The 16,862-nt window shown below is 37.8% G+C and overlaps 1 protein-coding gene across 1 annotated transcript in view; it reads right to left on the bottom strand.

The window, feature by feature from the left end:
• itgb6 (integrin, beta 6) overlaps positions 1 to 16,862 on the bottom strand; it is a 67,875-nt gene that overhangs the window by 20,010 nt on the left and 31,003 nt on the right. The window contains exons 9-11 of the mRNA XM_059966466.1: positions 11,370 to 11,504; positions 8,827 to 9,241; positions 1,715 to 1,937 (exon numbers count right to left, since the gene is read on the bottom strand). Of these exons, the coding sequence (XP_059822449.1) occupies positions 1,715 to 1,937; positions 8,827 to 9,241; positions 11,370 to 11,504 (773 nt within the window). The remainder of the gene's footprint in view (positions 1 to 1,714; positions 1,938 to 8,826; positions 9,242 to 11,369; positions 11,505 to 16,862) is intronic.

Below are 16,862 nucleotides of genomic sequence, written 5' to 3'. Positions count from 1 at the left end.
ATATTCTTTTAAGGAAACCATGCTGACTTTGGCCCATTGTACCACTTGCCATCAAGTATCCCGAAACCTCATTCTTAATAATGAACTCCAACATCTTCCCAACTACTGAAGTCAGGCTAACGGCCTATGATTTCCTTTCTTCTACCTCCCCCACTTCTTAAAGAGTGGTGTGACATTTGCAGTTTTCCAGTCTTCCAGAACCATTCCAGAATCTAGTGATTCTTGGAAGATCATAACCAATAACTCCACAATCTGAATCATCCACCATTTTTTATCCTCCAGTGTCATTTTCCTGCAGTCCAATATCCACATTGCTTCTCTTTTACTCTTTGTATGTCTGAAAAAACTGTCGGTATCCTCTTTATATTATTGGCTAGCTTACCTTCATAGTTCATCTTTTCTCTCCTTGTGGCTTTTTAGTTGTCTTCTGCTGGTTTTTAAAAGCTTCCCAATCTTCAAACTTCCCACGAATTTTTGCTATATACTATGCCCTCTCCTTTCCTTATATGCTGTCTTTGACTCCTTGTCAGCCACAATTGCCTCGTTCCTCATCCTCCCTTTAAAATCCTTCTTCATTTTTGGGATGTGTCTTTCCTGTGTTTTCTGAATTGCTCCCAGAAGCTCTACCCATTGCTGTTCTACCATCATCCCTGCTAGTGTCCTCTTCTAATCAACAATGGCCAGCTCCTCTCTCATTCCTCCTTAACTTCCATTACTTCACTGTAATACTAATACGTCTAACTTTCAATCTTATTCAGTTCTGACTTGCTAGTGTGGAAGGGTGTGGTAGAACATGGGAATGTGGGGGAGAATAAAATCATAATTGGTATAGGATTACTGATGTTCATTCTAGATTTGGTAGGCTTAAGGACTGGTTTCCAAATTGCATGAATCTATGATTTTAGCAGCTTTAATATTACTATGAATCACACAGCAAATGTGCAGCAATTCAAAAAGCTGCTAAAACAATTTAAAGGCAGTCCAATATTGAGGCTATAAGTGAAGCACATGCTGGAACCTGGAGCAAAATACCAGAGTTCCCTGCTCTTTTTTAAGCCAGTTATCTTCCTTCTCCACTTTCCATCCTGATGGCATAGGAAAGCAGTATCCATCATCAGAGATCCCTACCACCCAGGTCAAGCTCTCTTCTCACTGCTGCCATCAGGCAGAAGGTACAAGAGCCTCAGGACTCGCACCACCAGGTTCAAGAACAGTCACTACACCTCAACCATCAGGCTCTTGAATTAAGGGAATAACTGCACTCACTTGCCTATCCACTGAGATGTTTCCACAAACAATGATCTCAATTTAAGGATTCTCTATCTCATTATCTCATGTTCTCATTATTTATTGCTACTTATTTATATCTGCATTTGCACAGTTTGTTGTCTTTTGCACTCTAGATGATCTTTCACTGGTCCTGTTTTAGTTAAAATTCTATAGATCTGCTGAGTACACCTACAAGAAAATGAATCTCAGGGTTGTAGATGGTGACTTATATGTACTTTGATAATAAAATTTACTTTGAACGTCAATGCAAAGTCTCAACCCAAGAGGTCAGAAGCTCCTTTTCCCCATTGATGCTACTTAGCCTGCTGAATTCCTCCACCAGTTTGTTACTTTTTAATTCAAATTTGGTTCTCAGGGAAGCAAAGAGAATGAATTAAGAAAAGGATATCCGGAGATAACGATTTGTAAGAGCTGTGCAAATTACCGCTTAGAAGAGCAGAGCTCAGAACAAGTTGGGCACTTTTCACATCTATCTCCAGAGGCTCCGGAATGTGAGCAGACACATTTTCCACATTTGCACTCGCCACGCCCACTACATAGTTTTCCAGTTTTGGAAATACACAAGTCTGTGCTTGTGGTGCAGTTACAATATTCACCCATCCATCCTTGGTCACAATGGCATTCCCCACAGTCACATGATCCATGCCCTAGAGAAAGGAATGACCATCAAAACTTCAGTTAAATCCAATTTCCATCCCAAACCATGCATACTATAGGTCGTACTATTAAAACTATTTGCATTCTAAGTTTCAGTTTGTTAGCTGAATATACATAGGCAGTTAATTCAGATGTTAATTGGCCAAATTGAATTGCTGTAACATTTTTACTAAGGCTGAGCCTTGAGTCCTTAAATTTCCTTTAAAACAATTATGTATAGGCATTAAAATAAATCTAAGGAAGGAAGGTGGTTGATTATAATCCATGTTAACAGCCCTCAAGGAGCTAATAAAGCTGAAGAGCTTTGGAAATTCAACTGGGGTGTATAAAATGAAGTAAGTTTAAGGGAAAAAATAAAGCTTCTCTTAGCTTCAAGGTCAATAAGCAGAAAGCATAGCTGCAAGATGATTGACAAATTGAGGTTAGAAAAATCTTGTTTATACAATCAGAACCTGGCATTTTAAGTGCAGATTTAATGTAAAGTTAATAGTAGCCTCTGACAGTAAATTCATAAATACTTAAAAGGAAATTAACTTGCAGGGATTTTCAGAGAGAGCAATGAAATGCTCCAAATGAAATTGTCTTTATAAGAACCAGCACAAACTCAATAGGTGGAATAACCTCCCCCAGCTGTGTTATTCATTCAGTGATGCTGTTGCTACAGTGAGTATCATGGCAGTTTGCGTTAACACAGGTTGAACCTGATAATCATGTGAACTTGAGATTTTGTAATTTAATATTTGACTTTGTTGAAATAGCATGTGTGTGTGTGTGTGTGTGTGCCCGCGCGTGCACGTGCAAATTATTCTTCTCTGAGTTAAAACAAATCCATTAAAAGAGGCTTTATTAGTGAAAACAGTGCACACTGATGCTGAAAATGGGTTTGAATAGAGGAACAAGCATAAATCAAGTCTATATTAAAATAATCCTCAACTCTCTGCAACTGCATTTGACATTTTGTATCCCATAATCCAAACCAAATATGATAACTCTAAAGAAACAGACACTGAGTATTTTCTAAACTTTCAGTTCTTCTTTCATATTTTCAGGATCTGCAAAAATTCACTTGTAAAATTTAATTTTACAGTCAGAAATGAAGGACAAGCAGGTAGGCAGAGGGGTTGTTGGTTCTGTTGGTGAAAAATGAAGGGTAAAAAGACCCTGAGGGGTGTTATATACTGGCCCCTGAAATGTAGCTAGGTCGTGGGGTACAAATTACAATTGGAAATAATAAAACTCATGTAAAAAGGCAATGTTAAGATAGTAATGGGTGAATTTCAATATACAGGTAGATTGGGAAAGTTAGGTTGGTGCTGGATCCCAAGAGATGGAATTCGTAGAATGCCTACAAGTTGGCTTTTTAAAGCAGCTTGTGGTTGAGCCCAGTAGGCGAAAGGCATTTCTGGATTGGATGTTGTGTAATGAACCAGATTTGTTGAGGGAGCTTACGGTAAAGGAACCTATTATAGTATGATAGAATTCACCATGCAATTTGAGAGGGAGAAGATAAAGTCAAATGTATCAGTATTAGAGTGGATTAATCAGTATTAAAGGGGATTACAGAGGGATGAGCAAGCAGCTGGCCAAAGTTGATTGGAAGGGGACACCAGCAGTGATGATGGCAGAACAGCAATGGCTGGAGTTTCTGGGAGAAATTTGGAAGGTGCAGGATAAATACATTCCAAAGGTGAATAAGTATTCTAAATGGGGGGGGGGATGTGGCAACTGTGGGTGACAAGGGAAATCACAGACAGAAAAAAAGCAAAAGAGAGGGAATATAATATAGCAAAAATTAGTGGGAAATTAGAGGATTGGGAAGCTTTTAAAAATCAATAGAAAGCAACTAAAAAAAGCCATTAGGAGAGAAAAGATAAAATATCAAGGTAAGCTGGCCAATAATATAAAAGTGTATACCAAAAGCTGTTTCAAATATATCAAAAGTAAAAGAGGGCCAGAGTTGATATTGGACTGCTGCAAAATAATGCTGAGAAGATAGTAATGGGGAATGAAGAAATTGTGGATGAACTTATGTACTCAGTCTTCACGATGCCAGAAATTCAAGTGTCAGAGGGCAAAAGTTGAGACTTGTTGCTATTACTAAGATGAGGGTGCCTGGGAAGAAGAAAGGTCTGAAGATAGGCAAGTCACCTGTACCTGATGGATTACACCCTAGGGTTCTAAAAGAGGTAGATGAAGAGATCCTAGAGGCATTAATAATGATCTCTCAAGAATCACTAGATCCTGGAATGATTCTGGAGGACTGGAAAATTGCAAGTATCACTCCAATCTTTAAGAAGTGAGGGAGGTAGAAGAAAGGAAATGATAGGCCTGTTCCTGACTTCGGTGGTTGGGAAGATGTTAGAGTCCATTACTAAGGATGAGGTTTCAGGGTACTTGGAGGCACAGGTTAAAGTCAGCATGGTTTCCTGAAAGGGAAATTTTGACTGACAGATCTATTGGAATTCTTTAGGAAATAACAAGCAGGATAGACAAAGGAGAGACAGTGGACATTGTTAACTTGGATTTTCAGAAGGCTTTTGCAAAGTGCCGCACATATTAAATAAGAGCTTATGGTATTACAGGAAAGATACTAGCCTGGATAGAAGATTGACTGATTGGCACAGTGGGGTCTTTTCTGGTGGGCTACCGGTGACTAGTGGTGTTCTGCAGGGGTCAGTGTTGGGACCAATTTTTTAAATGTTATATGTTAATGATTTTGATGATGGAATTGAATGTTAGGTGGGCAAGTTTCATTTCATTTCATTTTTTCATTTTTAGAATCTTTTTATTAATACATAATCTTCTACAACTATAGAATAATACAAAATATCCTCAAATTAATATGTATACAATTAATAGAGCTGAAGAAAAAAAACTAATCATAATATATAAAAATGAAAAAAATTATATATAGAAAAAAGAAGGGAAAAAAGAACCCCATCTAACTGAGAAAAAAAAACCCCATTAGGAATCAACCCCCGGAAGCAATACGTTTAATCATCATCTAAATATATAGAAAATAAAATTCATCAACTGGCAATTCACATTTTTTTAAAAGATAATAAAATTGGAAGGAAACCATATACCGGTAGAATAATTCAAATTAAATGGTAATAATTTGCAAAAGAACCCCATCTTCTCTCAAAATCAAATCAAGGTTCAAAAGTTCTACTTCTAATTTTTTCCAAGCTGAGACATAACATTACTTGAGAAAACCATTCAATCAATGTTGGGGAAGATACCTTTCCATTTTAATAAAATAGCCCTTCTTGCCAACAATGTAACAAATGTAATTACATGTTGATCTGAAGATGAAATACCCTGAATATAATGCGGAACTATTCCAAATAGAACAATCAGTCTGTTAGGTTGTAAATTAATTTTCAAAGCTTTAGAGATTGTAGAAAATAAAGATTTCCAAAACAGTTTTAATGAAGAACATGACCAGAACATATGTGATGAAGTAGCTACTTCAGTTTTATATCTATCACAATAATTATCTACACTAGGAAATATTTTAGATAGTCTCTCCTTTGTTAAATAATAACGATGGACAATTTTAAATTGAATTAGACAATGATTGGCACATATAGAGTAATAATTTACATTTTTCAAAATTCAAACCCAATCTTCATTCACAAAGGTCATATTAAGTTTTCTCTCCCAATCTTGTTTAATCTTCAGTGATAGGTTCTCTTTTTGTAACAAGAGTAAATTATAAATTCTGCTAATGGAACCTTTCACTAAGGGATTCAATTTCAAAAATGGTATCCAACAAATCAGATTCTTGTAAGTATGGAAACTTAGGTAAACATTGTTGTAAAAAATGTCTAACCTGAAAATATTGCAAAAACTGTGTATGAGCGAGAGAGTATTTATTAATTAACTCTTCAAAAGTCATCAATTGACCATTATAAAATAAGTCTGTAAAAAACAGATCCCTTTATTTTCCCATAGGAGAAAAATGGGGTCGGTTATTGAAGGTTTAAATGAAAAGTTTCGATATAAAAAACTAGACAACTTAAATTGTTTAAAATTTTAAAAATTACAAAACTGAATCCAAATCTGTGAAGATTTTTCAATAACTGGGTAAAAATTTAAATTTGGAATTTTAGAGAGCTGTAAAGGTTTGCAGACAATATAAAAATAGTGAGGGGCAAATAGTTTTGAGGGAGCAGAGAGTCTGCAGAAGGACTTAGACAGGTTGGGAGAATGAGCAAAGTGGCAGAAGGAATATAGTGTACAGGAGTGCACTTTGGTAGAAAGAATAAAAGCATAGACTGTTTTCTAAACAGTGAGAAAATTCAAAAATCAGAGGTGCAAACAGACTTGAGAGTCCTTGTGCAAGATTCCCTGAAGGTCAACTTGCAGTTTGAGTCAGCGGTAAGGAAAGTAAATGCAATGTTAGCATTCATATCAAGACTAGGATATAAGAGCAAGGATTATAAGTCATTGGTCACAGAGTATTGTGAGCAACTTTGGGCCCCTTATCTAGGAAAAGATGTGCTGGCATTGGAGAGGATCCAGAGGAGATTCATGAGAATGATTCGAGGAATGAAAGTGTTAACAAATGAGTAGTCTTTGATGCCGCTGGTCCTGTACTCACTGGAGTTTAGAAGAATGATGATGGATCTCATTGCAACCAATTGAATATTGAAAAGTCTGGACAAAGTGGATGCCAGGAGGATGTTTCCTATAGTGGGTGAGACTAGGACCAGAGGGCACAGCCTCAGAATAGAGGGAGGTTTGTTTCAAACAGAGACGAGGAGGAACTTCTTTAGCCAGCAGGTAGTGAATCTGTGGAATTCACCGCCACTGGTGGCTATGGAAGCCAAGTCATTGAGTATATTTGAAGTGGAGGTTGATTGGTTCTTGACTTGTCATGGAGTCAAAGAGTATGGGGAGAAGGTATGAGAATGCTGTTGAGAGGGATATATTAGAGTGGACTGAATGGGCTAATTCTGCTCCTATTATATGTATGATGGACTTACAGTCTGACAAATTCATCTTAGCAAATTTTTGGCACTGTGTTAGTATCTTGCTAATTTGCCCATGTATTGCATCATATCTAAGTAACATAATCTGTTAACATATCCTGGTTTTCAAATAAGTAATAAATCTCATCAGACTTTTTGGATGTTCAAGGCGGGAAATGATTACCTACTTGGTGCCTGAAGTTGTTCTGTAACTATTCATCTTAACTTGTTAGTAGATTATTGTAAATTACCTTTTCACAAAATCCTTTCTGCTTACAAACTAAGATATCAAGATACAGAAGTAAAATTCATGACTCATTATTTGCACTTTCACCACAGAAATATAATCTTAGCATTCACAACTATTGGCTGATTACTTATTTTCTGTATGTTTCTGGAAATGGTGTGTAAATGCAAGCTGTTTTTTTATTTATGACTTAAGGAACTGCACTGGTGAAGAAGTAAACTAGCAAAAAATTTTCACTAGCAAAATATTTTTCAAATGAGCAATTTTTGTATGTGGGAACTGCAAAGAAAAGAATTGTGTAGTTACACGGAATCCTTATTGAAATTAGAGATGTTTAGCAAGAAACTTTATCTGAAAGAATGTTTTCATCAGACATATAATGGAATGAAAAGCAATATAACTCTAAGTCTAGGATTACAAATACATTGGGTCCTATCCAGAAAAAAAATAGCGCAACCAATATGGTGATGCTGCAGAATTTAGAAGAACTAACTGTGGCTTGGAGCTCAGCAAAACAGGAATGCACAACCAAATTTCAGAAATGAAGGTTAATGGCTGGATTGACAGCAGATATTATTTTCTAACCATTGAAACAAAATTAATCTTCATTTATCAACTTCAGATTTTGAAAAGTTAAGCACTGCATGAGACTAAAGTATGTCTGACTTCCAGTCGCATCAACTAGATATATTAAACTGTGATCCAAAGGAGAGTTTACACCAGCATAGACCAAGAATAGCACATGAAAGAAATGAATAATGCAGAGAACATCAATGTCTTCAAATTGAGGAAACTGAATCCAATATTCCTCTATGTCAATAGTAATTGGAAAAAAAAATAGTGTATTTTATTGGGTCAATAACATGGAGACACCAGTAATCTACAAATTAAAGCCTACAGCATATTAATTGGTACGTTAAATGCTAAAGTGTTGCATTGCATAAAATAATTAAATTTAATCATGAATTTTAAGAATTTATTTGACAAGAAATACTTTGTAACCAAACAAGTAAAAAACTAAAGATCGTATCCTCTTAATGAGTCAGCTTCATTGAAACATTCGACTCAAAAAGTAAGAACACAATAGACAAAACTTTTTATGCAATCTCGGCAATCACTTGTCAGCACTGTAGACTTCTCAATTGTTTCAGCAGTTGATACAATTTCTGCCTTTGTTTATTTCAGCTCTACACTGGGCATTCATGTTGAGAATATTTCTGTTTAACTATGGTTTGGGGAAAAAAATCGTGTTGCATAGATATCAAACTGTCTAAAGAATAACAGACACAAAATGCTGGAGGAACTCAGCAGGCCAGGCAGCATCTGTGGAAAAGAGTACAGTCGATGTTACATGCCGAGACCCTTCAGCAGGACTGGAGAAAAAAAGACGATGAGTCAGGGTTAGAAGGGAGGGGAGGAAGAAACACAAGGTGATAGGTGAAACTGGAAGGGGGAAGGACGAAAGTAAAGAGCTGAGAAGTTGATTGGTGAAAGAGGTACAGGACTGGAGAAGGGGGAATCTAAAAGGAGAGGACAGAAGGCCACAGAACAATGAAAAAAGGGGAGGAGCACCAGAGAGAGGTGATAGGTAGGCAAGGAGATAAGGGAAAAGGAGATGTGGAATAGAGAAGGAATTCAGAATAAAATTTTACATACCTCCACACAGAAGCCCATTAGATCGAACACAGGAGAAGTTATCGCATTCACAGTAGGTACCATAAATCTGCCCAAACTCAGATGGATAACAGGCACACTGCCCACAGTAGCAGTCACCACGACCATTGCAGGAAATGTTCTCTGCACTATACTTGCAGATGCTAAAGTTTATACTTTCCTCCGCACATTCACAATGAGGCCCAAATCGTCCAGCATTGCAAATGCACACACCACACTGATGAGAGCCACTGTCATTACATCGTGAACTATTGTGCTCTGCATTTGTTTGACAGCCACACCTACAGGCAGACCGTACTTCAATCTCCAGCGTATCTTGGAATCCTAGAGGTTTTACCACAATATGCTTAGGTTCCTTCAAGCATTCAGTCAACTCAACAGTCATGTTGAAGGAAACCTACTTAAATAAAAATATACAGTAGATTAACATCTAATTTCAAAAGGTAAAGTAATAAAAATATGGCATTCATGTAGTCACCAATTATGTCTTGTGAGTTAAATACATATTTCAGGATTATATTTTTATGTTTATGTCATATGTTGTATCATCATATTATTGTGATATAGGTTTCGGCTTTCAACCTAAACTACGATATATCACAGATTTAGGGTGAAAGGTGAGATATTTAAGGGGATTCCAAGTGAGCACTTCTTCACCCAGAGGGTGCTGAGAGTAAGGAATGAGCTGCCAGTGGAAGTGGTAGATGTGGGTTCAATTGCAATGCTTAAGCAAACTTTGAATAGGTGCCTGGATGAGGGGCGTATGGAAGGCTGGGGTCTCGGTTTGAGTAGATGGAACTAGGCAGAAAAAACAGGTTGGCATGGACTTGATGGTCCTAAGGATTTGTTTCTGTGCCGTTGTGCTCTATGACTCAATGACTGTAAATAAACGTTGTCATACCAACTCGCTTGCCCCAACTATAAACTAATCCTTTGTGGCTAACAGTGGCTAACAATCTCAAGACCTCAGCTCCCTCGCCATCTTGTGAAGCAAACAGGGTTGTGAGGAGTGACCGGGCCTCTGTGCAATGCATGCTGGGCCCTGGCCTTAAGCACTGCCTCTGACAGCTTCTGATACACAGACATTTGAAAATAATTCAACTCAATGTAATTAAAAAGTAAGAAAATAATTCTAAAACAAATTAAACTTCTGTTTAGTAATCTAAAAAAAATACAATAAAAATAGCTAAATTTATTTTTTGTAATTTTGTCCAGTAATCCCAATCAAAGAAATGGAGTTGCTTTAGTAAAGTCATGCTTGGTGCAAAGGTGGCAAATAATACCTAGTATATTTAGGTTTTGCCTTAGTGAGTTACAACATTCCTTTGGAGTTAGCACTGTCCAGATTGCAATGAAAGGTCAGATGTACCTGTATCCAATCACCAGCACAGTGTGCAGTTCCAGCTCACAGTGGGCCAGTGTAAGTGCTTTCTCTTTCTCCTCTGGCTTTGTTTATTAACGGTTATACAAGGCTTTGCATATTTTGCAGATGTTTTAAAATATTGGATGCTAAAGGATTGTCATATCATGAATTTGAAATAAACAGCCCACTTTTTTTTCTCTTTCTCTTTTGTTTGTTTTTCTTTCTTTTATATTACTTATTAGTTATAGTTATTAGATTAGATTAGTTAGTTTTGCATTATATAAAATTTTTTTTGTTTTTTTTTCTTTCTTTGTTCTGTTTTTTTTTATATTATACATTATGAAATATTTAGATTTACTATGTCCATACATATATCTTATGGCTTATGTCTTGGTAAACTCATTTATATTTTAACTATTATGTATGTTTTTTTTTCATATGTAATGGAATGTGTATGTTGGTAATTTCTTTATCAATATATCATCTGTATTCTGTCCATATTACTAATATTAATAAAAAGATTTAGAAAGAAAGAAATTCCTTCCACTACTGCAGACTTGTTAATGGAAGCAATTTGGGCATCCACTTGCTCACAGTATTGTCCTTTCAACAGGGTTTACTACATGACTGCACTAATTCCCCAAGTTAAAGTAAATATTCATTATTTTGACAGAAGTGTAAGGATATCACTTCAGGTAAATAAAATCACTGAGTAATGTGCCAAGTCACTCGTGTATATATTGGCAATTTACTTTCCTTACTTACTGCCCATTACGCTGCTGGCATTTAGGGCAGCAATGAAAGCTCTTCATCTCTGGTGATGTTCAGGGCTTCTTTCAGTAGGTCAGAAACTTCCTCTCGGTTTTCATTACTATCAGTCTTTCAAGTCCCGGAGGAGACTCAGGAAAACCGTTGCACACAGATGTAGAAGGATTCTTCTGTGTCGTTTCCATAACAATTTTGTTGTACCAGTCCGGGTTGTTAGCCCTTATATGAACCTCTGAACATGGAGGAGTTGCAATTTACTACTGAATCCTTTTCTATCGCAACGTTTGTCACGAGGTAGCATTGGAGACATTGGCAAGAGTGTGGCAGTACTAAATAGTGTGCCCCTCACAATCAAATATATGGCAGATTTGTTACTGAAATAGAAAAACTATACCTTCTCTCCGATGTAGAGATGAGAACATTTCTTTTCTCCGGGGAAGACAGTGCCGTTTTGGCAGATAGCCGTGAATACAAATTGCACCCCTTCTGTATCCCCAGTAACTTCCAGTTCCACCTCAGATCGTAGCTCCTGAAAGAACAGGAAAGAATTCACAGAATCTTACAACATAAGGGATGCATTTGTCTCATCCCTGTCAATTTTGTTCTTTCTTCCTTCCCTGCTGGATCCATGCCATGTTCTTTCTTCCTTCCCTGCTGGATAGCTAGTGTGAAATGTCCTTGATTTGACCTTCTGCCCTAAACTTGCTCCAACATTGTCCTTACAACTTTGCTACTTGGTATGAATTCCTAACCTCATTTGCCCTGGGGCCTCCTGATCTTGAAATTAGTTGACGCACTGGACTGTGTTCATATCTGTATATTGCAGCATTCTATTTATCTATTTTCTGTCTGTATTTTATTTGGTATTGCAAGTTTTTATTATGGGTTACAGTGAATTGTAATGAGGGGTGGGATGAGCTAGAAGTAAAGGAATGTAGTTCTATATTCACCCTTTGTCTTAGTTTAATTGAGAGGGAGTGAGCTGAGGAATGATAATTTTTGTTGACTGCTTAGTTACGCTTAATTTGAATGCTAATCACTCCTTTCTCGCTGTATCTCCAATTTAGTTTTGTTCAGGTTTTTTTTTAAATAGCTATACAAGATCATTCATCTTTACTGGTTTTGGGATTAAACAAACTTTTGTCAAATTGGAACCTAGTTATTTGGAAGTGCGTCATACACTGTCAACTCCCGTACTCAGCCTGTCAGCTGTTAAGGTTTGTTTTAAAGTAACTGCTACACTGCTAGTGCTCCAGCTCCAGAATGTTCCGGTAAGCAGTCCCAAAAAACAATCTGTGAGGTTATAAGAGCGTTAACCTATCTGTAAATACAAAGACATTTAAGACTGCTTCTGATGGAATTAATTATTACATTACACCAGAATGCCAATATATTAAAAATATTAAAATAAGCAAAACTAAACACTGAATGAACCACATTGATCCTTTGAATGAGATCTTCAGTAGTTCTTGTTTCATTTGCTCTTACTCCAAAGCTCTGCAAAATTCTTCCCCAAATGAAATACTCACCCAGCTCTCTTCTGAAAGTGGTTATTAAATTCACTTTCACCAAATCAGGCAGTAATAATTTTTGCAGCTTGTCACCTAGCTTCTTTTACCGATGCTTTGATCTGTATTCTCATTTGTACAACTGCAGACAGCTTTTCTTATCTACTCTTAGAAACCCTTTCATGGTTTTCAACATGTCAATTCTTGTTTGATTTTCTCTGCTCCAGAACACACTAAAGTAGCTTCACTGCTAGTGTTTTATTTTTTCACATCTCATCTATACGTTCTCTTTCAGCATCATTTCCAAGATATCGAATCTATATGTGCTTCACGTCACCTTCTCACAATTTGCTTCCCAAATTCATCTGCCTTGAATTTGATCAGCCCATGACTGAATGGCAGAGCTGACTCGATAAGCCAAATGGCCTACTTCTGCTCCTACGGTCTTATGGAATTTTATCTATAATTATGTGTCTGCCTATTTCACTAATTCATGCCCATCTGGTCTCGTTTACCATATTTACAAGTTCTGTATCATCTGCAAATGTCAAAATTAATAATAGATCTAATAAAGATTTCAAATGACAAAATGATACATTTCCTCAAAAAGGTGACATCCAGCATTAAACATCCCCATCACCCAGAGCATGCCCTCTTCTCATTGCTACCATCAGGAAGGAGGTACAGGAGCCTGAAGGCACACACTCTCAGTGCTTTAGGAATAGCCTCTTCCCCTCTGCCATCGGATTTCTGAATGAGCATTGAGCCCAAGAACACTAACTCACTCAGCAACGCACACAAAATGCTGGAGGAAATCAGGCCAGTTACCATCCATGGAAAAGAGTAAACAGTCAACATTTCATGCTGAGCCCCTTCATTTCATGTTGGTAACACTAACTCAAAACTTCTTTTTGCACTACTTATTTAATTCAACTATTTAACATATACACTGTGTGATATACTGTAATTCACTGTTTTTTTCTATTATTATGTTTTGCATTGTACTGCTGCCACAAAGACAACAAATTTCACGCTAAATGCCCATGATATTAACACTGATTCTGATCCCTACAGTCTAGAAAGCAATAATACATGATTACTCTGTGTTCTCCACCTCTCCCAATTTCATAACACCGAGCAACTTCCGTTTTGATCTGATCAGTTCCAATTTTGCTCAGAAATCCACTGTTAAACAGATTTGCAAAATCCACAAACAGGGCATCAACAAAGCGGAACCTTCATCAGTGCTTTCCATTTCTGCAAATGCCACCTTCTATGGGATTCTTTATTTGGTCAGTTTTCCAATTTTTCATGTAAGTAAGACACAGTGCTTAATCAAACAATACCATTTGAATTCTGGACAAATTAAATTTAGCCCTCTTCAAGTTGTTTTTTACAGGAAAATAACAATATTAATTGTATGTATCATGCTTGTAAAATATTTTGGTGCACTTGTGTTCAACTTGGAACTGAGGATTTTCAGGGTCATGCAACAATTCTTTGCATATTAACAATTACTTCAGGGAAGACAACAATGTCAAAAAACATAAGGTCCAGGAGCAGAATTAGGCCACTTGGCCCACTTGGCCCACTCTGCTATTTCATCATGACTGATCCTTTTTTCCCCCTCAGCCCCAACCTCTTGCCTTGCCCCCTCCCCCATTTCCCTTCTTGCCCTGACCAATCAAGAATCTAGCAACCTCTGCCTTAAATATACATAAGGACATGACCTCCACACCTGCCTGTAGCAGTGAATTCCACAGATTTACCACTCCCTGGCTAAGGATTCCTCCTCATCTCCATTCTAACAGGATGCCCCTCTATTCTGAGGCCACGTCCTCTGGTCTTAAACTTTCCTACCATAGGAAACACCTTCTCAACATCCACTCTGTCAAGGCCTTTCACCATTCGATAGGTTTCAATGAAGTCACCCCACATTCTTATTTCCAATGAATACAGGCCCAGAGACATCAAATGCTCTTCATATGACAAGCCATTTAATCCTAGAATCATTTTTGTGAACCTTCTTTGAATCCTCTCCAGTTTCAGCACATCCTTTCTAAGATAAGGGACTCAAAATTGCTCACAATACTCGAAGTGAGGCCAGTGCTTTATAAACACTCCTAATCTAAGTCCTTCTGCAGCCTCTCTACTTCCTCAAAACTACCTGCCTCTCCACTTATCTTCGTATCACCTGCAAATTTTGCAACAAAGCCATCAATTCCATCATCCAATTTATTGAGATACAACGTAAAAAGAATCGATCCCAACTCAGACGCCTGTGGAACTCCACTGGTCACCAGCAGCCTGCTGGAAAAGGCTCCCTTTATTCCAGCTCTTTGCCTCTTCCCAAACAACCACTGTTTGATTCATGTTAGATTATATCCCACAATATCATGGGCTTGCAGCTTGTTGAGCAGCCTCACGTGTGGCACCTTTTCAAAGGCCTTCTGGAAGTCCAAGTGCACAACATCAACTGATTCTCCTTTGTCTATCCTGCTTGTTATTCCTTCAAAGAATTCCAACAGATTTGCCAGGCAAGTTTTCCGTTGAGGAAACCATGCTGACCTAGGCCTATTTTATCCTGTGCCTCCAAGCACCCTGAAACCACATCCTTGACAATCGAATCCAACATATTCTCAACCACTGAGGTCAGACTAACTGGCCTATAGTTTCATTTCTACTGCCTCTCTCCCTTATTAAACAGTGGAGTGACATTTGCAATTTTCCAGTCCTCCAGAATCTAGTAATTCTTGAAAGATCATTAATAATGCCTTGACAATCTCTTCATCTACCTCTTTCAGAACCCTTGGGCGTACACCATTTGGTCCAGTTGACTTATCTACCTCTGGACCTTTCAGTTTTCCAAGAAACTTCTCCCTAGTAAAGGGAGCTTCACACTCTTCATGCTCCCTGACACCAGGAACTTCCACCATTCTGCTAGTGTCTTCCACAGTGAAGACTGATGCAAAATGCTTAGTCAGTTCATCCACCATTTCCTTGTCCCCCATTATTATCTCTCCAGAAACGTTTTCCAGTAGTCCGATATCCGCTCTTACCTCTCTTTTACACTTTATGTATCTGAAGAATCTTTTGGTATCCTCTTTAATATTATTGGCTAGTGTACTTTCATATTGCATCTTTACCTTCTTAATGACTTTTTTAAAGCTTCTGTTGGTTTTTAAAAGCTTCCCAATCCTCTAACTTCCCACTAATTTTTGCTCTAGTATATGCCCTTTCTTTGGCTTTTATGTTAGCTTTGACTTCTCTTGTTAGCCAGGGTTGTGTCATCTTGCCTTCAGAATACCTCTTCCTCTTAAAAGGCCTGAACAGATTAGATATGGCAGTGTTATTTCCCATGGTAGGGGGGTCTAGGACAAGGGGGCACAGCTTCAGGATTGAAGGACGTCCATTTAGAAGAGAGATGCAGGAGAAATTACTTTAGTCAGAGGTGGTAAATCTGTGGAATTTATTGCCATGAATGGCTGTGGAGGCCGTCTTTGGGTGCATTTAAGGCAGAGATAGATAGGTTCTTGAATAGCCAGGGCATCTATAGGTATGCGGAGAAGGCAGGGGAGTGGGGATAACTGGACGAATTGGATTAACCTATGATTGAATGGTGGAGCAGACTCGATGGGCTGAATGGCCTACTTCTGCTCCTATATCTTATGGTCTTTGAGAAATACATACCCTGTGCCTTTCAAATTGCTTCCAGAAATTCCAGCCATTGCTGCTCTGCTGTCATCCCTGCCAGTGTTCTTTTCCAATCAATTCTGGCAAACTCTTCTCTCATGCCTCTGTAATTCTCCTTCTCAAATTTCAGGGTGAATTTGATCATATTATGACCGTTTGCCCCAAGGGTTCACTTATCTTAAGCTCTCTAACCAATTCTGGTTCATTACACAAGAGGTATACGTACATTGAATAGATAAAAAAAATGCAAAAACAGAAATACAGTATATTTTAAAAAAGTGAGGTTGTGTCCAAAGGTTCAATGACCATTTAGGAATTGGATGGCAGAGAGGAAGAAACTGTTCCTTAATCACTGAGTGTGTGCCTTCAGGCTTCTGTACCTCCTACCTGATGGTAACAGTGAGAAAAGGGTGTGCCCTGGGTGCTGGAGGTCCTTAATAATGCCTTCTGAGACACTGCTCCTTGAAGAATACCTAGGTACTTTGTAAGCTAATACCAAGGTAGAAATGACTAGATTTACAACCTTCTGCAGCCTGTCAGAATGCTTTCCATGGTACAACTATAGAAATTTTTGAGTGTATTTGTTGACATGCCAAATCTCTTCAAACTCCTAATTAAGTATAGCCGCTGTCTTGCCTTCTTTATAGCTACATTGATATGTTGGGTCCAGGTTAGGTCCTCAGAGT

Source organism: Hypanus sabinus, chromosome 4 (assembly GCF_030144855.1).
Source record: "Hypanus sabinus isolate sHypSab1 chromosome 4, sHypSab1.hap1, whole genome shotgun sequence".
Taxonomy (NCBI): domain Eukaryota; kingdom Metazoa; phylum Chordata; class Chondrichthyes; order Myliobatiformes; family Dasyatidae; genus Hypanus; species Hypanus sabinus.
Note: the sequence above shows the minus strand (reverse complement) of the source record. Positions and strands in the feature narration are given on the sequence as shown.